Here is a 27,264-nt window from a genome sequence, read left to right on the forward strand (position 1 = left end):
CTAAGGTTTTGCCCTGTCCCGCCCGGGAATCGAGCCCAGGTCCTTTTGCTTGCGAGGCGAGTGCTCTAACCATTGAGCTACAGGACTCCACGCGATCTAGCGCCTTATCACTCTTCGAGATGTTTCAAAGCACTTCACAGAATATACTATATTTTGTGGGCGAAATGCACAAAATCCTAAATCAACTTGAAGGCCACGTGTTGACCTTCAAATAATTCAATGTTCTTCTCCTTCCATACATTGTGCAATTTTCTCCTGCCCATAATGTTCTTCTGTTTCTGGGTCTACTGCTCATTCCTCGCGCCCTCCATTCTGCCATCGATGTCATTCAGTCGGTGTGCACTTTCTCCAAAAATCTCTTTGCCTTCTTACTTTCAAAAGTTTTAAAATTGTTCTCTTCAACTGTGCTGTAAATATTCCATCCTTTTCTCCGTGTTCAGGATCCCCAATGTCTCCGCTCAGTGTTTTGAGTTGTTTGATTGTAGCATGGGTACAATTTTCCTCTTATTTGAAGAGGGTTAGCCTTGTTTGGGTTTGGAAATTACATTGGATAACTTTGTTTTTGTGTTCTGTGAAGGAACACGTCTCCAGGAAAGGATATTCATTAGGAAATGAGAATAACTTCTATGAAAGAATTCAGTCATCACCTCATGAAGGAGCAGAAGCAGTCACTCGTCGAGCAGGTAAGTTCTATAACTTGAAGTAACTTGTCACTTAAGTTTAAAATTCTCTTATTTCTTGATGGGCGGTAAACGGAAGGAAGAGTGGTTTGTCAGGGAATATATGGTGGGTGAAGTCTCCTTGATTTCTTGAAACGAGTTCAACTCTAGGCATAGTGTCATTAAGTTTCTTTATATGCAGCTAGATCAAGGCTGTTAAATTGTTACAGACTGATTGGTTGAAACATTGAAATTCACACTTTATTTTTTGAATAGCTGGTGAATTAAGCAGTTATTCTGACATGTCAATGTGCATTAATTTATTTTGTTATTGATTCATAATTACAGTTCAAATGTAATCATTCACATAGACTGAATATCATTGTTTCTGTGTCCCAAGGAGCTGAAAAGCTTGATGCATAGTTTCACATCAATGTGACTCCAAGATGAAAAGGATGCTCCACATCCCCCGCCCCAACCGCCCTACCATCGGTGGCCGGGCCTTCAGCCTCTCAGCCCCCAGTGCCTTCGCCGCTTCCTCCCTTTCCTCCTTCAAGGCCGGTCTCAAGACCTTTCTCTTTGACCGTGCCTTCAGCTCCCCTCTCGACTCTCTACCCCCTCCTCGCTCCCTCCCTTCCCTTCCCTCACCCTGACCATTTCTCCCCTGCTCGGGTCCTGATCCAACTGTCCAGCACCTTGGGACGTCCTCCCACGTGAAAGGCGCTCTATAAATGGAATCTTGTTGTTGTTGTTGTTGTTGTGTGCAAGAGACAACATGTGGGTACAGGTCGAGACCAGTGAATCATAGGAAATGTAGTCTTGACCCGTCGCCCCATGTGTCCTTACCAGCTGCAGTGATGAAGCACATCATGTGCACTTAACTGGCGGCATTGAATTATGCATGCGCAGTGTAGATTATTGATTAAATCTGATTTTATACAAGTTATACACTTTGCCTGTGACTCAGATTCACGTAAAGTCGTATTAAATGTAATGGCCCCAACTGATACGACTTTTGTAAGTTTTGCTGTAGTACTGTATTTGCCAATGTTAGTGCCTCAAGTTGCTGGCATTGTTGATCATTGTCCATATGTGAACTATTCATTTGCTGGCAGAGGATTGCACCGCATTCACATAGTAAACAAAAACTAAATGATCCTTTTGATGTCTCTTCTATGTATCCTGTAACAATCTTATCAAATTACATTTTCCAGGAAAACAAAACCTAACACAAAAACCTGCAATAAATATGCTGAAGGCAAAAACATCATCATGTATTTATGCAGCGGCCTTCACACAGGGTAGTATCTCAGAGTGCTTATCAGTGGCAGAGCTAGGGAAAGAGGGGACGTGATGATAAGCGCAGTTGACTGGGGTGTAAGCAAGTATTGGAAGTGCCAGGGCATGAAGTGATTTGTACATGAGTGTAAGGATCTTGAAATTGATCCGTTCTGCAATGCGGAACCTGGAAAGGATGGGATGGAGTTTTGAATTAATTGGATTTTATCCACGGTAGAGCTGGGGAGACTGGGAGGAGGGCATGGGAAAAATTGAGGTGGGAGACGATGAATTTGTGGATACAGTTTTCAGCTGCATTGGGTGTAAGGTATGGTCAGAGGCGGAGATGTGTTGGAAAGTGCTCCTTGTTAGACCGGATGCGGGGTGGGAAGGACACCTCGGGATTGAACCTGAAGCCCAAGTTGTGTGCAGGTTCAGTAGGTTTGAGGGATAGTCAGGGAGGTTAAAGAGTGGAGCTACAGGTGAGTGTATGTGAGGCGTCCATCAAAAACTGCTGGAAATAAAATAATAATGCCCCATCATGTTGTGCTGTATTTGGCAATTACTGTTGTATATTTTACCATTTAAAGCAATAAAAAGTGCCTTAGCTGCAAGAACTATGATAACTAGATGGAATTCACCATGTCTCCGTTTTGAGGAAAAATATAAATGCTCTTCAAATGTGCTGCCAACAACATTACTGTTCTGTAATTGGTATGAAACTCTTCACCATTGTTAGCTGCAATTTATTATTATGTTATATTATTATTATATTATTATTATTATGTTAGATGCAATTTATTATTGAAATGCTATTGTGACTAACGCATTGAATAGGCCTGAGGGAAACCTCTGGGTGTTAAGCTTTCTTCCTCTCGTGTTGACTTTATTGTGTGTCTGTAATGCTGTGACTTAAGATCTCAGTTGAAATACTGGTTAGTTCAGGAGACTCTAAAGTGTTCATTGCAAACCTTTTTGATACAAATATAGAAGTTACAATTAGGACAGAAATTGCTGTAAATTTTAAAGTGTTATTCTTTTGATTCTTACAAAATCGATGAACCATTTATCTTTAATCAGGTTACCTGTTGCTTTCTATTACTTGTAGCAGTTAAACTTATTAACTGTAATAAGTGAGTGCTGATGAACAGGAGATATTTCCAGTTGTTTTAATGCTTTTGAACCAAGATTTTTGTTCTGATTTTTCAGCAGTACAGATTGAAAATATTACCTTCAAAAATGTGTCAAAAAAGAGACCGGACAAGTATTGGGAATGTACCTTTGATGTAAGTCCTGCTATTCTATGTTTTTTATTAATTTTGAACACAAATGTTTGCAATACATTTCCAAATGTTTAGGTCTATGACTTTTTTAAATGCTTATATCTCTTGTTGTGACAAATCTGATTGTAGAATTCTAGTGGAGAAATTGAGTGCAAGTCATTCTAGTTTTTCTTTATTCATGGCGAAAATCTGACTTTAGATTTAGATAATTAGATTTTGCACAATTTTTTTGGTAGTGGGTTTGCTCACAGTGGTCTCAGAAAAAATGTTCCTATAATCCAGGGCCACTGAATGACTAGGCTCCAAGGAGCACGGTGATATTTAATTTTGGATTCAGTAGCTGCATTTGCAGTCTGCTCTGACATGGTGTGGAAAATAGACCTAGTGCTTGTTAATTTAGCAAATATGTTCCTCCAAAGAATTTCCTGCATGATTCTGCACTCTGCATTTTAAATGGACACGGATCTTAGAAAATTTACTCCCATTACATATAATGTCAATGATGTGTGTTTGCAGACTTCACCAATGATAATTGTAGGATGGTGGTATGCTTCTGACCCATTCAATACGATAAATATCACATGGACTAAAAATGTCACCGCTTAAGGAAGCCTTCTAAAATGGCTGGAAGGCATGATGTTTCAATTTATTCCGATGTATTTTCTTTGGTAAATCTCATTTGAATATTCAAACGATCTAAGATGTTTTGCGAAAGTGTTCTTCATATATTCAGAATTCTGTTTAGCATATCTGTCTAAGTTTACTGCAGGTACAGAACAAGTTATCCTGTCTAGAAGTTCTCACTTTCATTGTCCTCTTTCCAGCATTGTCTTTCTTTCTCTCCTTTATTCCCTCTTACCCATCCAGGTATGCAAACTAAATCTAGGTATAATCTGAATGTTGATTCCCCCTGTCCTCCCTCCCAGCTTTTATTTCCATCTTAAAAATGTGAAGTCTAAACGTTTAGTTGAATGATGTGCGATACATGTAATTAAGTGAAAAGTATTTTGTTCAAACTACTAGCCACTAAGTGATTGAACTGAACTGTCCACATAGTTTCATTCCAAATGTCAGAAAATTTGATGATATCCTTGAAAGTAATTGATGATTTAGGGGAAAGCCGTATCTTCTGGTCGAGGACCACATTCCACTCAGAGGGCCACTGATTCTAGTATTCTCCTTGGTACTTGGAGATAATTAAAGTCTGAGGTAGACATTTTCGCTTTTTGACAGGTCACTAACCCCTCAAGAGCACTTTAGAAAAGATTTATAGAGCGATCTGGGATTGAAACGTTTTTTTTCTGAAGATAGATTAGAGTATCACAGTCGGCTTTTTCAATGGTACTTATACCAATTGGCCATTTTCCCACTGTATATTCTTCATTGCTGCCGAACTGTAATATAATCAAATTAACTGTGTAATTGAGCATTTGGAGTCACTGAATCTCATTGCACTCTCTCCCCGTCTCCACCCCCCCCCCACCCCCCTCACACACACACTCTCATATCTCATAGCTATTTGACCGTGCTAAATTTACTGCTTAATGAAGATATTCCAGCAAAAATGTTAAAATTGGCTTCAATACCCCTGAGCTCAGAAAAATCAGACTGGGAATCGTTTCGCCCACGAAATATACAGTCGGTTCACTTTACAGTATATTCTGTGTAGCGCTTTGAGGGGTCTCGAAGATGTGATAAAACACTGAATCAAATGCAATGATTATTATTATTATTACTCCTGATGCTGTCTGGTGACCCTGGTGGAAAGTACACAACAACAGTTTACATTTGTATAGCGCCTTTCACGTCGGGAGGATGTCCCAAGGCTCTGGACAGTGAGGGATTTGGACCCAAGCAGGGCTTGGGATCAGGAGGGGTGGAGGGCAGGGAGAGTAGAGGTAGGTGGGTGGCCAAACGTCCGGTCGAAGAGGAAGGTCTTGAGATGTGAGTTGAAGGAGGCAAGGGAGGGAGCAAGAAGAAGGGACTGTGGGATGGAGTTCCAAAGGGTGGGGGTAGAGAGGCTGTAGGCCCAGAGCGAAGAGGTTGATATGGGGTGAGCAGGTCACAGAGATAGAAAGGAGCAAGGCCATGGAGGGCCTTGAAGTGAGGGCGAGGATTTTGAACTCTGTCCTCTGGGGGTTGGGAAGCCAGTGGAGCCGGGCGAGGGTTGGGGTGATAGGGTCAAGGAGCCTGGAGCGGGAGAGGACATGAGCTGCAGAGTTCTGGATGGTCTGCAGCTTGTGGAGGGAAGAGTTGGGAAGGCCGACAAGCAGGGAGTTGGTGTAGTCGAACCTTGATGTATTAAATGCGTTGGATGAGGGTTTCAACGGCCTGAGGGGAGAGGCGGAGTCGGGAGATGTTGCAGAAGTACAGAACAAGTAATCCTGGCTAGAAGTTTCAGTCCTCACCCTGAAAGGTGCTATATGTATAAATTGTGTTGTATTGTAGAATGTGTGTGTATGGGAGGTAAGTACTTAACTACTCCCAGATTTTGGAGGGAAGCACCCATCTTAGGGGAGATGTTGCAAATTGCTTATTGTATCATTTATATATTTGCTTACGGTGTTTTCAAATGTTTTTAAGGTCTTACAATCTGACCTGTCCGTGTGTACTGTGAGGAAAACTGCCCAGGAGTTACATGATTTTGTAACTAAAGTAAGTTTGGTTTAAATAATAGCTTGTTTTGGGGGGAGGGGGAGTCGGGGGGAGAATGTAAATGGGTATATAAGACAATGAAATGTTTATACTGTATGTTCATCCTGTAAGTGTGATTCCATATATTTAGGTTGGATGGAGGTTGTTGCTCTATAGGGGATGAGGTTTGGTTTAATGCTTTGTATTTTGAATACCACCAATACATTTGTTTGTCTTTAGCGAAAGAAGGCTGGTATTACATAGTGTCATCTGGCTGAGAAGGGAAGATAATGTTTGGTAGTGATTTAAAGTATCAGACATTGATTTGTGTTGTTTGTGCGGGTTTAAAAAAAATAGTCTTGTCATCTGCTCCAAGACACTAGGATATCTGATCAATGACTTTGCAACTGAGGTTAGTGGTGGTGGTGATTCTACCTGAAGTAACACACTATCTATCTGTGTGAAAAGTCCTGCCTACAACAGGAAGGAGAGTGGCCATCAGTCTGGTTGATAGTGAACAAAAAAGAGGATCCCTGACGTGAATGCTGTAATACAGAAAATCTTGCGAAATCCTCAAATCCTGCACCGCTGCCCCTAGATGTAGCTGCCATTGCAAGGGTTAATAGCCCATTGCCTTAACATTTATAGTTACTGCTGATAAAGTTGCTTGGAAGAAGAGGTCTGTACTCTTGTTTCACAGATAATAAGCATTGCAGGGCCTTTTGGGGGGAGAGGGGGAGAGAGAAAGTGGATTAGGTGATCTAAAAGTAAATTGTACTGATTTTTCTTTTCTGAACAGCTTCCTAAGGACCTTTGTATTGATAATTCTGGAAAGACTGCACTATGGGCATTAAGTCACGTCTCTCAGACTAGAGAGGACAGGTGGCACGCTGATCTGGAATCGACTATAAGGTAACTATTGTAAATTAGGAATTGCAAATTACTTGTGGGAGTTGACTGGAAAAGACATCCTGACCATTATTACTGACTTGTATGCCATCTTGCAATATTCTCTCATACATACCCATGTTGCTGCACTGTGCCTTCCCTAAAGCCGATGGTATTGAATCCAAATTGCTGCTGATCTTGCAGCAGTTAAATCAGATGGATGGCCAGGTGTTTCTGTTTAAAATGTGCTTCATTTTAAATAGTTGAAATTATGTAAGCGTCAAGGGACACAACAAAACATTTACAATTACATATCACATTTCAAGTCAGTAGGACATCTCAAAGCACTTCCCACAACTGACTGCATTCTCAAACTGAAGGGTGGGGGGGCGAAAGCTGAGGGGAAGGGAGAAGAAATAGCTCAAAGCACAGTCAAAGAGATGAGTGGATTTGAGAGGGAAGAGGGAGTAAGGCGGAGGAGGTCCAGAATACAGCTCCAGAGAACAAGGTAGTTTGGCTGAAAGTTGACACATCTGTTGCAATGCATTATTAATACCTACGTTTACATTAAAGTATCTTTCTTAGGGACCTATAAATCCACAAGGGCAATTTATGTACTGATACGATCAGTCTCACCACACGGCAGTTAAGATGGGTTAAATCTGTATGTGAAACTACATTGGCACAGCCAGTGCATTGCGGGCTTTGATTAGGATTGACATATTTATACTCTTATTAACTAGCATTTTTAAAACAATAGGGTGAGGTGTTTTTGATGGTCGATAGGCAGACACTATTTCCACTGGACGATGAGTAAGTGACTACAAGGCATCAATTTATGATAGGTAGCAAATGTGAAAATTAGGCATTTTTTGACACCCCATTGTTAGGATATAGAATGCCCTGCCGGGAGCAGTGGTGGAGAGCTATCTACCTGGATACATTGATAGATAAACAACAGGAAAAGGATTGGTCTTTAAAAGATCCAGCACAGATATGCTGGTTTGAATGGCCTTATTCTAGGCTGTAAATTTCTATGATTCTGTTGCACTTTACCAGTCAGATAGAAGCGGGTCAAGTGCTTCCACCATCAGAGGGAATCGTTCTTTTGAGGTCAACTTAGGTATCATTATTGCCAGCATACAACAATGAGAATTGCTCAACAGGTGAACTAGGGTGCTTTCATATTGCTAAAAGTATTGCGTAAAACTGACCAGTTATACCATGATTTAGTAGTTATTGAATTTCGCTTTATGTATGAAATGTCCCTAATCTTAATTTTTTAAAAATTCTATTTAAATTGAAGCGCTCTGAGATGCTACCACGGGTGATGGGCGCAAGTGGTTGTTGTTTGTTAGTGTTGGCTGTTTACAGTAATCTGTCTTCTTTAGGCAACTGGTTTTGTCTCCATCACAAGCTTTCTTGAAAAGTGAACATGTGCGTGAATTCTTTCTTGGGAAGTCATCGGATCACAGTCAGAGCCATAGTAAGTGACATTACTCAGGGAATTGTTAAGTATATAAGTGGAATAGGTGAAGAATTTATCTTCTGTTTAGGATCATTGTTGAATGCAGTTCAACTAACTCTATAGTAGAGTAAAATCATTTCAAAACATTATTTTTATGATTTGGAAAGAACCAATTTGCTTTCCCTAAATAATAGTGATGCAGTCTTTGTTTCACCTGAAGTATCGTAAACTCAATGAAGTGTATCTTTTAAAAAAAAACACACTCTATTTTGCTCTGCAGCAAATTTACAGAATTCGCTAAAGTTGCTTAAGTCTACAGAGCACTTCAAAGAGGATAGTTCTGAGGCTTCCAGCCAGGAGGAAGGTACGCAGCTTTACATAATTTTTCACTTTCATTTGGCTTATTACATTAGACCTCTGTGGGTAATACTCACTGAAAAGGGTTATGTGTTTACAAGTTGAATATAGTGTCATTTTGATATGTATCTGAGGATAAGGCAATTTTTCTAGCTATGGTATTTTTTGTTTGCCCTCTGGTAGTCCAATATTTCTCAGTGATCTTGATCACTGCAGAAAATGTCCAAAGATGGGTCTTTTCCCTCCTTGCTTTCTACTCCATATCACCTTTTTTTGTTCCTGCGACCGAGTTAGTCTGTCCAGCCACCAGCTAAATCTGTCTTGGCTTTATCATTGAGGGTATCTAGCTACTAATGTGAGTCAAGACTGCTTGTTTTTTAGCAAGTAGAAGAGGGAAGTCTGTAGAGGGAAGCTTATCTTTCACAACTCTTATCTGGGTGCTCAACCGAATCTCCTGCTTCAAGGTGTAAGATTCTTCTATTCTTGAATGGAAGCACTCATTAGTAAATCAATGTGTAATCTTCCTAGATGCCCAGCAGCAAGTAATTCATCATAAGAAAAGTACTGGGAAAACTATTGGATGTAGGTAAGTGCAACAACCTTAGTTTATCTCAGCTGTGCTGTGCATTGCTAGTTACTCCAGTGTATGCGACTGATCCTTTGGTAATTTCACATTTCAAAAGGTTGAATTGATTAAAGTTTATTTTTTGCATTTGTTCACTCTTTTGAAGATTTTTGGGTGTGTTCTTGTAGTTTTCCTAGAGCAGTGATTTACTCTATATGTGGAATATTTTTATAATTGTATGCACATATATACACACATCTTATACACTTTAAAATTATTTTAATACAACTACTATTCAAATAAAAAACATTAGGGTGGAAAAACTATTTTCTCTGAGTTTTCCTCTGAACTTTTTCATTTGTTTGAAAATGTTTTGGCTGTCAGTGTCCCCTTTTCCTTATTGCTCTCTTAATCAGATCAAATGCAGATTTCTGAGCTGTGGGTGTACATTATTTAGCAAGTTGCATAAGTAAAGAAACAATCTTGAAACCAGAGAATAGAAAGGCAAATTTGTTTGCAGCATAAACTTGTTTATAATTTCTTATGAAACATGAGGGTTATAATTTTAGAGCAACCCATTAACAGAATTAGGCTCCTTACTCGTGAATTTAAAAATCATTTTTGCTAAATAATATGCAGTCCTGTTTTCCTGAAGCTTGAGTTCTATGTATTGTATGGTAACCAGAAACAAATTGGAAGAGTAGGGTGTTTGCTGTCGCTTTGCACCTAAAAGCAGATATTGATGGTACATATCAATGGTTAACAGCTGCTTATTATAGAAGTTTATGTCTGTCAATCCTAATGAGTATTCTGTCTATCAATCTTAATGAATATCATTTGAAATGTTAATTCACTATAAATCTATCAGAAAGGTAGAAAGCCTTTGGCCCAGGACACCTGCTTCTTCATATACAGATGTTGTTTGCCCTGTGGCTGCCTTCAAATGTATTTCATCTGAGGAAAGGTTCTTTAAATATTTCTCATCATCCTTCTGAAGAGAGAATGCAACAAGTAAAGTTGACATGACATTGACTAATTTTGCTGAGAGTGTTGGGGAGGTGCTTTTTCGAACAAGATCTTACTTGAGGCATTTGTTGGATTTGTTTTTTTCTTAGTTCTTTGCTTGCAGTGTAAGTTCTAAAATTGAACATTTCAAGCATTTTGAAGATCTGGACATCATGTCTTTTGCTTATTCCTACCCTCCCATCTTCCCCATTTAACTCCCAAATTATTTTTTTATCAAAAATATCACGGCTCCTCTGAGTACCTGTGGGATAAAGTGCACACAGATACTCTGGCTCCCACCCCCAGCTCGCATGCTAAACTATGCCTGTTAAACATCCTCCTGACATGAAAGGAGCTATGTAAATTTGTATTATACAAGCAAGGAGGTCCCAGGTTTAAATTCCAGTCTCTACAGAGTAGGCTCACTGTTGGGGGATTTTGTGTTTCTTTTCATCCTTGAAACAATTCAACTGTTGTTGAAGAGAATGTTTAACCTTATATTTAATTGGAGGTGATTGAAACTCACTTGAAATTGTTAAATAAGCATCAAGGAGCCTATTTAATTAGGATACTACTGTATTTAAATATAATTAAATCGAGCAGGGGGAAAAAAACTAATGTTATCAATGTTTGAATTTTAGAGGGCATAAAAGAAACTTGACCTGAATTGTGCTGCCAAGACGTTTGCATGACAGGATTGAAACTCTTTTGAACAGTTTCTATAACAGTGGCTACTCCTTGCTACTGTAGACTATTCCTCTGAAAATGATCCGCATACTGAATTTTTCGGCATATTTTCCCTTTGTAGTATCACTGGTGTGAAATCTCTGGGGGAGAGTGTGGGTTTACAGCACTCCGATCAGAATGGTGTACTGGACTGGAGGAAAAGGGGCTGCAATACAAAACGTAACACCGAGCACTGCTCAGCTGTGATGGAACAGGTTGGTGTGAAATGTTGCTTGACCAACTTTGTTTGTTGAAGAGTTTGTCTGTTCAATGTTCAACAAGTTTATGTTAAATTCACGTGTTACCAAACTTTGCATGCAGTATTATTGCCTGGTGTCGTAGAATGTATGCCATGTGTAAAGGACCTCGCTCTATTATCTAGCCATTGATACACAAGACAGCCAACAAATAAAAGATGTTTGTCTGGGAGACGTACGTTCTGGGGGAGGGCAGGCTATATTTTCCCCCTTCTTTGAATTTCCTATCTTGTTAAACAACTAAAGCTCTGTGCCCAGTAGAAGGAGGAGCTTTTAAGATGGTGTTACCTACAGGCCCTCAGGATCTATGAATAGTTTCTTTATTAACCATTGACTATTGTTTCCTGCCTTGGAATTGTAGGGTCCAAGACAAAGAATGCATATTACTCATTAGAGACTTATGTTGTTTTCAAAACTTATATTCCTTTCTCTTCTTTTCCCCTCCCCCATTTATCTTTTCCTTTAGTGAACCTAAGAATTAATATTTCCAACATTCAAGCATGCACAGTAATTGCCTATATTCATTAAACTGAATCTGCACTAAAATAGTTAAGTATTGGGAATCTGAGGATGTGAGATTGGAGGTGCTCTTTTGAATGTCAATTTTGCTGTGAGTTGTGAGGCTTCAAAGCCTTTGAAGATGTCATGTTATGCGATTGCACTATATTTGTTTGTCAGCTTGTATCAGTTCGTTCTGCTCTCACCTCTGAGTCAGAAGGTTGTGGGTTCAAACTCCACGGCGGGACTTGGAACCCATATAGTCTATACTGTCTATCTAAGGATGTGCTGCATTGTCGGAGTAGTTGTCCTTAGGGCGATAAGTTAACCCCAAGTCCCTTCTTCCTAGACAGGTAGCCATTAAAGATTCTATGGTACTAATCGAAAAGAGAAGGGAGTTTATTCCAGTGTCCTGGCCAACAATCCCCCAAATAAAATGGGTCATTCTGTGGTCATGGCTGTTTATGGGACAATGCTGCGCACAAATTGTCACACCACTTTGTGATATATCCTGTGAAGCACTATGGTATGTCGCGTAGATGTGATCAGATGCTATATGAAATGCAAGTATTATCATTATTAAATCCAAATCAAAATACTCTGTCCTCTCAACAGTGCAGTTATAATATTACACCAAGTCATTCATTGCTCAATCATACAAACTTAGTTCATGTGCACTTTAACTTGTTGTGGGATTTTATGCACATAGTATGGTGTGGTAATATAAACCGAGTACAGTTTTTTTGAAAAAAAATTGGTCTTATTTTATCCAACATCTGTGGAATACTTTTCCTGTACGTTTGAATCTGCACATCGAGGATTTGCGTTTCTGTATATCAGTGTTTACATTGTAGGCAGAACACCTCACATGCCCTATGTTCCTCTGTGTAATGGGTCTCGTCTAACTGGCTCAATGCACATTTGTCTTCCATCAAGTGAGTAATCTTAATCCTTTTAAGGTGTCTTTAGATATGAGAGGTGACTTGTGTTGAAATGTGCTTTTTCTTTCATCTGTTGCAGTGTTTGACAGAAGATAAAAGGGATCCATCCAGTAGCAAGAAGCTGAACATTCACACTGACATGTACGTATTAGCACAAATGGTGGGAAAGGGTTAAGTGGTTTCTTGGCGACCTTTTTTCAGAATAAACATGCTGATGATCGGTGATGCAGATAATCTAATCATTAAACAGGATACAAATGCACAGCATATTTACTTTGTACTGAATGAGCTCCCTATCATTACTATGCCGAAGTTTAACTAGCTTCACTGAAGTTTTTGGAGTAGACCAGTTGCAGTTCAAGAAATTGTTAAGTGCACTAAAATTTAGTTAACTGAAAACTTTAATGCCATTTTTTAAAAATAAATTGAGGCAATGCAGAGAGTCCACATATAGTTTATTTGGTAGTTTATTTGAAGGCTGTGCCTTGACCCTCTACGCCCCCAAACTCTCTCCCTCAATCCCTCTGCCTTGCCCCTTCCCTCCCCACTTTCAAATCCCGCCTAAAGACCTTCCTTTTTTGCTCGTGCTTTCAGTCACCTCCCCCTTACCTCTCTCCCGGCTCGAGGTCAGACTCCATCACTGTCAAGCACTCAATGCTCCTACCCTGAGTGAAGGACACTATTTTGTTTTTAGAGGCGTGTACTTGTAGAAATGTCACTTCATCTACTTCAGTGTTTGCAATCCATGCAATCAACTTCATGGTAGATTATAACCAGTTTCTGTTTGGAGTTGATGCATTGTTTTAGTTTAGGGTTATCTGCATGGGCAATAAATATTAACTTTGGACAGAAGGGAGAAGAGTAGGTATTCAGCTGGTATGACGTTCAAAGTGATGTGTTTATTTGATTGGAAATGTTTCTGTGCCACCATCCCTAAGCACAGATCTGTCATTCTTTTTAACAGGGATAAAAAGAAGGTAGATCGAGTAAGCCACAGGGCACCCATAAGTAATGGCATTCTCCGAATCCCTCCCGTACAACCCTTATGGACCAGAACAGGAAAAGGTGCAGTATTTGGTTTTGCTAATAGCTAACACCCTCTTTTAATGTAACAATTTCAGTTATGCAATTTGTTTAACAATATTGATAATGTTTTATACTCAAATTTACATACTCTTGGGAATGTAGGTCAAAACTTGTCAGCTGGTTAGAAAAATAAGTATAATCTGAGTGAGTGCTCATGCTGGTGAACTGAACGTTTGGCATTCCTGGATCAAGGCCCTTTATTTTAATACTTTCCTGATATCACCAGTGTTGCTCATCACTTCACCACTCCCTATGATAGGAAAGAATAGTCGTGCCAAAATGTATTTGATTAAAGTGTAGAATTGTAAGTTTCTACAGCCAAGCTGTATGTTCGGGTGGACATGTATTTTTTGGTAGAAATTACTCTACAAAGATGAAGTTGAGAATTGATAACATAATACTAATAACTTGCATTATTTAGTGCTTTTTATATAAAATAAACCTCTTAAGTGCTTTAAAAAACGAAATTCATTATGAACTGAAACTGAATGTTATATAAGTATCAACAGGAGTCCTGTAGCTCAGTGGTTAGAACACTCACCTCACAAGCGAGAGACCTGGGTTCGATTCCCAGCAGGGCAAAATCTTGGGCAAGTTTCCTTACCCCACACGTCTGATAATAATCCCTCTAGAAAAAAAACAATAATAAATTGGTCACTTCAATCCACGACTATTTAGGGGATACTGCTGTGCGCAATTGGCTGCCACATTTCGCCCACAAATATACGGTCAATACACTTTACAATCTGTTCTGTGAAGCGCTCTGAGACATCTAGAAGACGTGAAAAGCGCTACATCAAATGCAAGGATTATTATCAGTATTGGATTACAAACATTGGGTTGCAATTTTTCTTAGGCTGTATTGGGTCTTCAGACATCCTATTGTAAATAACCGATTTTGAAGAAAAACAAATTCCTTTTTCCAAAGGAATTGCAATAATTTGGGCCATCATTTCAAATGATAACTTCACCACAATTGTAATAGTCAGATCCCTGCAGAATGGAATTAGTACTACAGTGACTAGCTTCAAGCTTGAAACAGGGAAACATGATTAAAAAGTTGGTGTTCTTCCATTGCTGCAGCTAATTGGCAAGTGAATGAAGTCAGAATCAGTAACGTCAGTGCTTACCAGCAACCGAAACAACAGACCTTAGGGAATTACTCTGTTTTGCAGTAAACCAATAGAGCTACAGATACAGTTTACTGTTGAAAGATCATTTCAAGGTCACTTAATCCAATCCAAAGCAGTTAGTCTATTTTTCTTCCATTCCCCCCTCCAGCACCAAAATTATTTATTTGCCTTTACAGTAAGTGGTGTAGACTGCAGAATATCAGAATGTGAACCCGCATACTTTTGAAGATTTGCACCCTGCTCTGAATCGCTCATTTATGGAATTACCAAGCAGCATAATGTGTTCAAAGTTTTCCTTCCTTTGATTTTTATTTTAAAGTTCTCTACCTGCTTGGAAGCAAAGGAAGAGAAGGGGCTGTCTCTCCTCGATACTCTTAAATCCTAATAGTTTAGAGATGTTTGAAGAGAAAGAGGTGCTCGCCTCTTATTCTGGAGCTAGCTATAGCTGAACCCCATTGTAACATGGTGGTTTATGTCCATAAAATCAGACCTAACATTAGTTTTACCCACAAAATACACAATCAATTCACTTTACAATATATTCTTTACAATTGAGGCATCTGAATGATGTGATAAGGTACTATATCAAACATAAAGATTATTATTTTTATTCATTAATAATAATAAATAAGCCAGTCTTACTAAGCCAGTCCAAAATCCTTGGTGTCTTGTTCGGCCCTCAACTATCCTTTCTACCCGACATCTGTGCCATGACCCACTCTGCCTTCCCCCACCTCCACAGCATCGCCCGGCTCCGCCACTGTCTCACACCTCAGGTCGCTGAGACCCTCATACACGCCTTCATTACATTGAGACTTGACTATGCAAACTCCCTGCTTGTCGGCCTCCCCAACTCCTCCCTCCACAGGCTGCAGATCATCCAGAACTCTACAGCCTGTGTCCTCTCCTGCACCTGGCACCATGACCCTATTACCCCCATCCTCACCCGACGCCACTGGCTTCCCATCACACAGAGGATACAGTTCAAGATCTGGTCCTCACCTTCAAAGCCCTCCCCCCTACCTCTGCGACTTCCTAACCCCTTACCATCCTGCTTCTCCCTCCGCTCAGCAGGCTATGGCCTCCTTCATGTTCCCTGCATTGCCCGCCCCACCATTGGTGTGCGACCTTGTGCCACTCTGCCTCCACCCTCTGGAACTCCATCCCGCAGTCCTTTTGTCTCGCCCCCTGCCTTGCCTCCTTCAAGACCCATCTCAAGATCCTCCTCTTCAACTGTGCTTTCGATCACTCTGCTTCCTCCCCTGCCCTCCACCCTCCTCCATTCCGACCCCCAGCTCGGGTCTGAAACTCTGACTGTCCAATGTCTGGGACGTCCTCCCCCCTTCGTGAAAGGCGCTATACGAATGTAATTTTGTTGTTGTTGTATTAATTAATATAACCATTATATGATTATGAAATCATGCCTGCTGTTACATTCCCCTCCCAGCTGTGAGTTCCTGCTGCTCTAACAGGTGTTTACTGTATTACTAACTTTTACTTTCCATTGTTCACACTTGAACATCGTTTCAGCTAGTTTTTAAAAGTGTGTTTATATAGACGTATCTTGCAGGTGTCTTATAAAATAACCACTTTGTAGCTTTTGAGAGAGTCTTTATTTCCATCCCAAGGAAGAAGGATTGTCTATTGGTAGACCAGTTGCAGCATTGAGAACTAGTTGCATAACAGCAGTGTAGGATCTCCCTTTGCACTGGTATACGTTGCTATTTGACCAATTGTGAAAGGGGATTGGTGACCAAGGAAGTTACACCCAGGTTTTCATGTACGATTGTCTTTAAAAAAAAATGGTATGCCGGTTGGGGAGGGTGTAGGAAGTTAAGAGTAAAGTGTTACAAAAAAGAAAGGACTTCAGGTAATGGGTTTTGAACAAAAAAAAAAAATCATTTGGCTTTATTTTATTACTCAACGGCACCTACGTGTGTTTTAGAACTGAGGTTGGAAGTTGGCTGTGGTCCAGAGCCATGTGGAGACAGTTCTTCAGAAAGTTACAGTTCTCCTTCCAGCCCAAGGCATGATGGGAGGGAAAGCTGTGAAAGTGAAGATGAGAAGGACAAAGGTGAGTTATTCAGAATCTCTAAAGTGCCTCTCAATTTGTCTATTGGTTTTAGCAACTGGAATTGTTCAAACTTGATGGGCAAATAGAGTGCTGAATAGCTTAATTGGAGATGCCAAAATATTTAAGCCTGAAGCCTAAGATGGAGGATTTTGGTCAGTAATGTTTTGTTGTGGAATAGTTCCACCTCAAGTAAGTAAGTAATTGTGCAGCTGAAATAATTACACAAGTGGTATCAGAGCTGGAAACTGAGCTGCTAAATGTACTAATGGACAGGGGAGTGTTCTGTAATCTGTTCGAAGGGGCAGTTTATTTTGTAAACCACTTGTAATAGAATTTTAAGAATATTAGTTCTGTATTCTGGCATGTTTTATTTAGGTAGTGACTGCAAAATTGGATGCAAACGTTTTGGTGCCTTTCAACGCGGTGGAGTTTTATCTCGGACTTTACTGCAGGATTTCAAAATGCCAAACCGTTTTGATTTTTATCAGCATTTTTGGCTTTGAAAACATTTTTCCACTGCCAGTGTTGGCAGAGGAAATTATGTGACTTGTAAAATAGTCAGAATTATTTTGAGAGTTGATCAGAAACATAGTTGTTTTTTCCATTCCAGCTGAAACTTCCATTTGGAGTTGGTGCGTAATTGTAAACTAACATACTATATTGCCGTGTTTGTCTAATTTGCGTTCAGATCAGTGTTTCATTCCTACTTCTTTAGCAGGGCATTTTCTTGCAAGTTATATTAACAAATACTGGATTCCCAATTTATTATCTAAAAATCAGTATAACTAAAGTTTGATAACTGGTGAGAATTTGACTTTGAATATGTAAAATCTTTATTTGCCACATCCATGAACACGTTTATACATCAAAGGGAATTTCCCAATTTTGAATATTAAATTTGAACATAACTTGACTAAACTTAACCTTCCTCAACACTGTCAGATTTGCATTGTTAATTTGCCCTTGCCACAAAACACATAACATTATATCCATGATTTAAAAGCAGTTGGTTATATTATGTGGTAAATACACCAGTTTCTCATTTGCATCTACAGATCCCACCCACAGTTCAGATTCAGTTTTGTGGAGCCCGACTGAATTGTTCTTTTGGCAGAATTAAATGATAAGGCTCTGTTTCAGCTTGGAAATAAACTGACTCCAATGTGTCTCTTCTTGTGCAGATTCTGATAGCACTTCTGAGGATTCGGGGAAAGAAAAGCCGAAAGTGAGGTCTTCCTGTAGTTCTGTTGGCCACGGAGTTACCAATAGGCCTACTGCTCAAGTAGCTCCAGTGCAGAATGCGAGTGGCAACATTCAAGACATTCCATCAACTCCAATGCTTCCACACATTCCTTGCATGCCTCCCATGCATTACATGATGCAAAATGGTGGAAAGAAAGTGGACTGCGTTGCTCCTGTAGACGGTAAATCTGTTGGGATGATTGTGACTGTCCCTCCCACTGCTGTTTCTCTTAGAGATTCTTCAAATGTAACTCCAATTGGTGCTGTTGAAGAAAAGAGACTGGACCTAATGCCCTCGCCTATGTCAGCACAGACTCGTTTCTTCGTGCAGACTGCTAGTCCTGCCCTGCATCCCATGGCACATCGACATAAAATGACTGCACCACAAATGAGTTTAGAAAATGGCCTTATTCCTGGACCACAGCAGCCGACTGGTACTGTAAACATCGGATCAGCCAACACCGCTTTCATCCCCGTTCACAGTCCATCTCAGTCGGGAAAACTTCCAGTAGCTGTTGTTCTGGACCCGGGTTCGAAAACTGCGACGCCGAGTGTAGTAGGACTAAATCCCATCGTGCCTCAGACCGAAGGAAACACAGGAATTGTACCTCAGCCTGCCAGTGTAAAAGTTATGCTTCATGCTGGTGGTCTGCCACCACCTCCTGGCTCATATAACTTAAGTGGGAATCCAGCCAGTGTTATGCCTTTGCAGGGTGCTGCAGCCACTCCACCTCCTGTAGCCCCGATTCACAACACGGGATCCTCAGTTCCCACCCATACCCCAGGCCCTGTACCGAGCCCCAACACTGCGTTAACACACAGCACTGCTCAGAGTGAAAGCAGCTCTTATATAAATACAATAGGAAACAGTAGCACTAATGGGACCATTCAGACCGCCCCTCAACTTGGCTGTGGGACTTGTACTTCCTGTGGATGCCGAGGAAGCTGTGGGACCAATAGTAACCCTCCGATGAGTTACTACTACCCTAGCACCATTCATAGCCAGCTATTCAGAGTTCCTTTTATCCCTTTCACCTCTCTTTGTAATGGTAGCTACCTCAACCAAGCACATCAAAACAGTGCAACACAGATGTCCTTTTATCCGAACCCTTACCCCAGTGCACTAATGCACGATCCCATGGGAAATCAGACCAGCTACGGGATGCAACAAATACCAGGATTCGTCAGAGGGCTTCCGCTGATGTACCACGTGGCCAATATGGTCACAAATGTAAATGGATTGGGACCTAAAAAGAACGGAAACGTATCCTGTTACAATTGTGGTGTAGGTGGACACTATGCGCAGGACTGCAAACAGCCATCCATGGAGGCCAGTCAGCCAGGTAAGCGGTGTGAGTATTTCATGAGAACCAACATTGTGATTGGTTTACAGCAATCATGTTCTTCCAGAATTCTAGAAATTGCACTTTTTGCTCAGTTAGGCTGTGATGTTACCCAATTTCAAGATTTGAAGAAGAATTTTAACACCAACCAAGTGCCAACACTACAATGAAAGAAAGCCCGTGAACCAGAATGTTATGAAACTGTTGAAAGTAATCAGTATTTTATGAATGGATCTGACAGTGTGACTCCCAAGTGATTTAAACAGTCAATGGGTATCTGTTTACAGCCTGAGTAGTCACAGCATTCTTTTAGTAGGGTTCCCCTCTCAAAGTAAATGTGGGTTCCTTACAAGCAGAGACAGGAGAAATTATAATTGGGAATAAAGAAATGGAAGAGTCACTAAGCAAATACCTCTGTCTTCATTTTGGAAGATACTAAAACTTACCAAAAATAGTGCGGAACCAAGAGACTAATGTTAGTGAGTAACTTAAAGAAATTAATATCAGTGAAGTAATATATTAGAGAAATTGAAGGGACTAAAAATCGTGTTTAACAAATCTTGTAGAGTTTTTTGAAGATGTAACTAGCAGGTTAGATAGGGGGAACCAGTGGATATAGCGTACTTAGATTTTCAGAAAGCATTCGACAAGATGCCACATAAAATAAAAAAGGTTGTTATATAAGATTAGGGCTCATCGAATTAAGGGTAATATATTAGCGTGGATCGAAGAGTGGTTAACAGGCAGAAAGCAGAGAGGAGGGATAAACGGGTCCTTCTCAGATTGCCAGGTTGTGACTAGTGGAGTGCCGCAAGGATCAGTGCTTGGACCTCAACCGTTTACAGTCTACATCAGTGACTTAGATGAGGAAATAGAGCTTAATATATCTAAATTTACGGTTGATACAAAGCTAGGTGGGAAAGTAAGCTGTGAGGAGAACACAAGGAGGATGCAAAGGGATATAGATAGGTTAAGTGAGTGGGCAAGAAGGTGGCAGATGGAGTATAATGTGGGAAGTGTGAAGTTATTCGCCTAGATAGAAAAAATAGAAAAGCAGATTACTTTCTAGAGGGGGAGAGACTAGATAGTGTTAGTATTCAGAGGGATTTAGGTGTCATTGTACACCAATCACACAAAGTTAGTATGCAGGTACAGCAAGGAATTAGGAAGGTTAATAACAATGTTAGCGTTTATTGGAAAGGGATTAGAGTACAAGAATAGGGAAAACTTGCAATTGTATAGGCCTTGGTGAGACTGCACCCGGAATATTGTGTGCAGTTTTGGTCTCCTTATCCTTGGTCTCGCCTTAGAAGGGGTGGCAACGTAGGTTCACTAGGTTGGTTCCTGGGATGAGGGGGTTGATCTACGAGGAGAGGTTGAGTAGACTAGGCCTATATTCTCTAGAATAGAGAAGTAGAGGTGATCTTATAAGATTCTTAAGGATCTTGACAGGGTAGATGGTGTGAGACTGTTTCTCATGGTTGGAGAATCTAAAAGTAGAAGTAATAGTCTCAGGATTAAAGGTCATCCCTTTAGAACTGAGTTGAGAACATTTCTTCACTCAGAGGGCAGGGAATTTATGGAATTTTCTACCCCAGAAGGCTGTGAATGCTCAGTCATTGAACATATTCAAGATTGAGATCAATAGATTTTTAAAAACTAATGGGATTAAGGGATATGGGGATAGGGCGGGTAAATGGAATTAGGTTAGAAGATCAGCCATGATCGTATTAAATGGCGGGGCAGCTCCGAGGGGCAGAATGGCCTACTCCTGCTCCTATTTCTTATGTTCTTATGTTCAAATGTCCACTGTAGGATATGCTGTTTTACCCAGCAATGTTTGTGCCTGACTAGAGTAGGCGTCACTCCCTAAGTAAATTTTCCCTATTTATCTCCCAGGGTTCAAAGGTACTATGCACTTGTTTTGGTGTACATAGGCACTTTGAATCTTGGGATTTATTGTATTGAAAACCAGCAGTGTGCTTTTTTGCCCCTTCCCTTGTTCTCAATCTCTTCCTTCCCTTACTAGTGCATGGTTATCCCTATTGAGTCGTCTGTTAAGATGTAGTCCTGTAGCATAGTATTTAGAGCACTCGCCTCGCAAGCGAAAGGACCTGGGTTCGATTCCCGGGCAGGGCGAAACCTTGGCAAGTTTCCTTAATCCACACGCCTCTGTTTACCTTGCAATAAGTAGGAACCCACTTGCTAGGCGATTGGCAAATTGCTTTTTCCAGGGGTAATAATCCCATCAAAATAAACAAACAAATTAATAAATAATTTGGTTAGTCAATCCACGGCTGTTTGTGGGACATTGCTGTGCGCAATTATCTGATGGGTTTCACCCACAAAATACTTTGCAGTATATTCTATGAAGCGCTTTTGAGACGTCTCAAGACATGATAAGGCAAATATCAAATGTGACATCTCAAATGCAGGTGTTACTATTAGTATTAAGATGCTCTGCATCAAGGCATTACTTCTCCCTTGTGCTTATGGCAGCAGTCAGGAATGTTGTGAGGTGGTGGGATTATCCTGTTTTATCCATGTCTTTATTGTTTTGTTGAGAAATTGTACAAATGTGGGGGGCACTTGTGAGAAGATTGTTTTTTCAAAAAAATTGTTTTGATTACATTTTCTCAAACCTTTTGTTTCCTTCATTTGTAACAGCTAATGTTCATGTTAGAATACTAAAACATGAACTGCCAGTTTACCCGCTGGGCAGTTATAGCATTTTCAGGTGAAGTTAACCAATTGGAACAAAAATTGCAACCTGACCGTAGAACTTTACAGCGCAGAAAAAGGTGTTTTAGCCCATTGTGCCTGTGCTGACTCTTTGAAAGAACAAGCCATTCAGTCCTATTTACCTGCCTTTTTCCTATACCCATAGATTTTCCTTAGAGTTGACATTTTCTCGCTGCTGTATTTAACACTTAGCTTGTTATCTCAACGGCTGTAATCTAAAATCCAGGAATGAAAATGTGCAATCACCGTTTCCATTTCCTTGATAAGTGACACATTTGAAATTCAGTATCCTGGCTTCGTGTGGCTTTTTAGAACCTTGTGTTTTGGTTTTAATTGCAGTGTATTTTAATGCTGGTCTTTTTTATTTTATAATAATGAAGCTGGAACAGAACATAATATCAAGAATTTGCTAACCATTCCTCTGGGGCTACAAAGGCCCGTTGCAATTAATCTATATTCTTGTTGGGAGTGGGGAGGGGGGAGGGTGGTGGTGGTTTGAGAGCAGTCAATTTTCACATTCCTCAAGGCTAGGATTTACAGCTGTGCCACAGAATCTCAAACGGTGATTCCGATATCCTCATCTTGTTCCTTGATTTATTCCGCTGTCACCACACAACATCCTTTGAATTATGCACAGCATATTGTGTAATATCCTAGGATATTTTTAAAAATCACCAGGCCAGCGACCAAACCCCCCCCCTCTGAAAAAAAACGGCAACAGTCTGCGTGATTCCCTTTCGAATTTCCGGTCTGAGTTGCAGTGATTCTTCTTTTACGTTGTTTTTGAACCTTTTTTAAACCGGATGTTCACGGCCTCTCTCACTTTGGAAAGTGGCAATGCATTAATAATAATAATAATCCTTGCATTTGATGAAGCGCCTTATCACATCATTGAGACGTCTCAAAGCACTTCCCAGAATATACTGTAAAGTGAATTGACTGTATATTTTGTGGGTGACACCCAGCGGGCATTGTAACTTGTGGGACATGGACCTCTCCCAAACAAAAACCAAACTACCATGTCATTTAGCTTTCAATTGAGGAAAGTCAGACAGGCCTTTTATGGAAGAGAACATTCTTGTTGGTAGGTTCCTCCTGGTGGCCCAACCAAGAATTGATCAAATTTTGCAACAAGCAGTGGTAGGAACTAAACTTGACACATCAATTGACCTTTTATGGTGCTGAACAGACTTGTACTCAGTTTAAAGAAAGTCGTGTCTTGGTTGCTTTGACTTTTAGCATGCGTTGTGGCTTTGTTTTCAATTGGAGTATTCTCTTTGAATGGGTTGGTGAATTTTATTGTTCAGTTTTAGAAAGTCATTACTCCTGCTCGTTTTCATAATTTAAACTGGACAATTTAAGACGCACTTTTGTATAAAAGGAATGAGTGAAGCAATCAGAGGAATTAATGGATCAGTATTTACTAATTTGGGAACAGATTGAAACTTACCCAATGCTTTGTCCACATTAGGTGCAGAATTGTAGAAAGTAACCAAGTTATCGTTAGAAGTTCTTGCAGGAGAGAACTTGTGAGACTCACGGTGGCGTAAGTGTTATGCGGTAGAATAAGGATGAGTCGAGTGGCTGACTTCTTGGGAGCTCTTTGCTATATTTCTGTTTCATCATTAACCTGACGAGTTGCCTGCTGGATCCACAGCATATTTGGTATAATTGTGAATATTGAACCAGTAACTTGGAACTTTTGCGATTAAAAGTGATGCGGTAAAACCCTTCTCGGTACAGGAATGCAGGACAATTGCTGAATCAATTTCCTAGATTGTTAAAGTGTGTAATACTGCCATCTGCTGATGCAAAATTTGAACTATCAGCAATAATTTTGCCTGTAATAACCTGCCTCATTTTAAAAAGGAGTGGGGATTTTTTTTTTCGCCTCAAAGTCCAATAGAAACAGAGATTTATCAACTTTTTTTCTTTTTCCTTCTTTCCCTCCCCCAATAAAATATATAGCTTTTAAAATGCGAGAAAGGCCCTATATCAAATACAAGGATTATTATTATATTAAATGGTTTTATTGTTTACAGTAACCACCCCCCTCACTCTTCCACTGGCTCATTGTCAGACTCCGCCACTGTGAAGCGCTCCAGGACGCTACCCTGTGTGATGAGCCCTATATAAATGCGAGTTGTTGTTGGTATTGTTTGAATAATTGAGTGTAGATTTTGAAGATCTAGCTTTCTCTTGAATACATCTGTACTATCTGATTCAACCACTGCTTTAGGTAGCGAGTTGTACAAACTCACTACCCTCTGAGTTTCTCCTGAATTCTCCCTTAGACTCCCAGTGTTATATTATACTGTTGCTCTCATTCAGTTTCCCTGTGGGTTTGTTCTCTTTGTGTCTCACTCTGCTTTGACTGATGCTTTACATCATTCTGTGTCTCTTATCAGTGTTTCTCTTGAGGTTTCCCCTCCATCTTTATCTTGGAAATTGTCTCCCACTCATTTGCTCTTTCCCATTCCTTTCTCTCACACTCGCGTTCCCTCTTTTGCATTCTGTCACCAACATTTTGCACATTTACTGTACGACCAGAAGGTGACACTCACCTTCCTCTGGCTTGTAGCTTTCTCATTTTAATGATCATACTCACTCACTCACTCACCTGTTCCCCCACCTTGCCTTTTCTTCTCTCCCTCTTCCTTCCGTCTCTGTTCTCCTCTCCCTCTCCTCTCTACCAAAATTATTATTCAGATGCTGTATACATTGGTCAACTGCAACAAGATGTAAACCATGCAATGAGACTACATCTGCTCCAGGTGGAATGTTGTGGCTTTTGAAATGTTCTTTCAGGGCAGGTATCTTGCGATGAGTTTGTATGCTGTTTGTAGTTGTCTCTTGCTAAAAATTTTGTTTTCGTTTTCAGGTGCCTTCAAACTAAAATTTGCTCCACCTCATGATGGTTTGGACTCAGCAGACTAAGCTAGGAAAATGTCAACTTAGCAATGAGCCTGAATGTGTGGGTCTGACCCGACCCATTGTACTTGATGCTCTGTTTCTCCTGCAAAATGGTTTTCTCCAGTCGATTGGGATTAGTACATGTTCACTGTAGTCTGGGTTGTCTTGAACTTTTTGTGGCATTTTGTTTCATTTAGGAATGTGTCTGACATTGTTTGTCTGCAGTGTTCATGATGCAAACGGAGAAGTCCTGTGATGTGGAAATGCTTACAATTTGTGTCCTCTAGTTTTGCACTGATGAATGTACTGTTCCAAGTGGCATGTGCAATGTTTGCTGTTTATAACACATGGGAGAGTTTGAGAACCATCACATCTAATAAGGACACGCTGGGCTGGAATGAGCAGACTTGCTGCCGAATAAAAATGCTACATCACACATCATGGTACAACTCATATCCCAAACTACATCATTTTGTCCTTTATTTTAAACTGCTGCCATTCTCCCCATTTTCCCTTGGTTGGTGTTGTAACCATTGGAACAAGTAATTACATGAAGTTAAAATATTTCTGTTTGGCATACAGTAGTCCATTCATTTTCTTTAAAGAGCTGAAGGGTACATTTAGAAAGTAATTCCTTCTCATGGATTGGGGGGAAAAAAAACTTCGTAAAATTTGAGTGCCTGTATTAACCTAGATGAAAAGTGGCAGAGAAAAAAAAAAGTTCAGAAAGATTAGACTGGTTAGATTTCTGTAGACCTTAAGAGAAGAGTATTCAAATATTTTCTTTAGAGCAGCTGATTATCTTGGTTACTATAATTTTGACACCAATATTTATAATGGAAGTTTAAATTTGAAGAATGTGTATTTTATTTTTGTCTTTGAAGAAAAACATTGATGAGTAGTCACAGCCATTTCTGTCAACCATCTTTAAACCTTTAAATAAACTTGCATTGGAAACTACTTGATTTTGTTTTTTTAAAAAAAACTTCTAAGCTCAAACTGCAATTATGGCAGTGGTTACATGTGTTTTAGAATGTGAAGCAAGTTTATTTTACTCGTGTAGCTGTTCGCAAAGGTTATGGGGCTCCATGATGAAAAACCTGTTCAGTTAGATATTTATTATATGTAGGGTAATTTCTGTAGATTTGACCTGGTAGTGAATTCACCAATTCACAACTATTTGCCACTACTATAATGTGAAGACTGACGCCTGATATCTAGATGGTATTAATCATGTCAGCGCTATCACTAATTTATGCTGCTGCTTTTTTTTAAAAAAAGCCGATATGCACTATTTTTGCTTCCAGGTATATTTCTTTCCTAAAAGCGCACTGAGGTTATTCACAAGATGATGGCAGTTTGGAGTGTGTTGCATTCTACAGCATAGGGTGACTGAATTAGTGCTGTCTAGTCTTAACCCTTGACATTCCTTATACTGGGAATATATGGAGCTGTGTTATTGGCAAGCAGCAGTCTGCATCTGTAAATGTGTACAGTCCTGCCTCGAGTTGGTTAATGTATTTTGTTGACTTGAAAAGAAGTGACTGTCATTTTGTTTTTAGGCGTTCAAAAGCCTTTGTCTGTCTTAAAAGCCCTTGAGTTATCAAAAAAGTTTAAAAAAAAATGTAAAAATTGCAGCAGATTCTACCTGTTGATCATTAATCCAAATGAGCTGCTTTCTGACTAGCTGGGAATTTGTATGAGTTGACAACATTTTCTTATTGTGTGTAAGAAATTCTTGCTGACAATAAATAGGCCTTCAATGCCTCCTATATGAATCGTAAGAATTCAGTTACTTTCAAACGTTTGGAGGACAAAGCTTTAAGAGTGGCATTTATTTTCCTTAAAGCGCATTTCCTTTACCATGTTTTTGGGGTGACCAGTTGTATACAAAACAGGTGTCTCAGTACAATTGTGCTACTTAGTTAAATAGACGTAAGTTGGTGAACCACACGAGCCTGTAAGACAATGTGTTGTAAATAACCTGACGATTGTATTTGAACTAATTTTATGGTTGAAAACTGTACTGTATATAGGAGGTACACTGGTACCTTCAGTTCATACATATGTTTACTGTATTCTTTGATATTCAAGATGTTATGTACTGGAAAGGTCACTTATATTTCTAGAAGAAATTTTGGATTTTATGCAAGTTTTTTCCCCCTGAATTAA

At 39.9% G+C, this 27,264-nt stretch overlaps 1 protein-coding gene across 2 annotated transcripts in view; it reads left to right on the plus strand.

The window, feature by feature from the left end:
• The first annotated feature begins 396 nt into the window (after window positions 1–396).
• Window positions 397–27,264, plus strand: part of LOC103179938 (zinc finger CCHC domain-containing protein 2) — a 43,562-nt gene continuing 16,694 nt past the window's right edge. The window contains exons 1-13 of one of the 2 annotated variants that reach the window (XM_007895473.2): window positions 398–683; window positions 3,147–3,223; window positions 5,804–5,875; window positions 6,654–6,766; window positions 8,134–8,228; window positions 8,491–8,574; window positions 9,096–9,153; window positions 10,946–11,078; window positions 12,639–12,700; window positions 13,524–13,624; window positions 16,724–16,852; window positions 18,034–19,437; window positions 25,061–26,052. In XM_007895473.2, coding sequence (XP_007893664.1) covers window positions 449–683; window positions 3,147–3,223; window positions 5,804–5,875; window positions 6,654–6,766; window positions 8,134–8,228; window positions 8,491–8,574; window positions 9,096–9,153; window positions 10,946–11,078; window positions 12,639–12,700; window positions 13,524–13,624; window positions 16,724–16,852; window positions 18,034–19,437; window positions 25,061–25,116 — 2,619 coding nt within the window. In that variant the 5' untranslated portion in view covers window positions 398–448 and the 3' untranslated portion in view covers window positions 25,117–26,052. Of the gene's footprint in view, window positions 684–3,146; window positions 3,224–5,803; window positions 5,876–6,653; window positions 6,767–8,133; window positions 8,229–8,490; window positions 8,575–9,095; window positions 9,154–10,945; window positions 11,079–12,638; window positions 12,701–13,523; window positions 13,625–16,723; window positions 16,853–18,033; window positions 19,438–25,060; window positions 26,053–27,264 lie in introns of those variants that run through there. The other variant, XM_042331739.1, reaches the window with a different exon arrangement.

This window comes from Callorhinchus milii, unplaced genomic scaffold, assembly GCF_018977255.1.
Source record: "Callorhinchus milii isolate IMCB2004 unplaced genomic scaffold, IMCB_Cmil_1.0 Scaffold2, whole genome shotgun sequence".
Lineage (NCBI taxonomy): Eukaryota > Metazoa > Chordata > Chondrichthyes > Chimaeriformes > Callorhinchidae > Callorhinchus > Callorhinchus milii.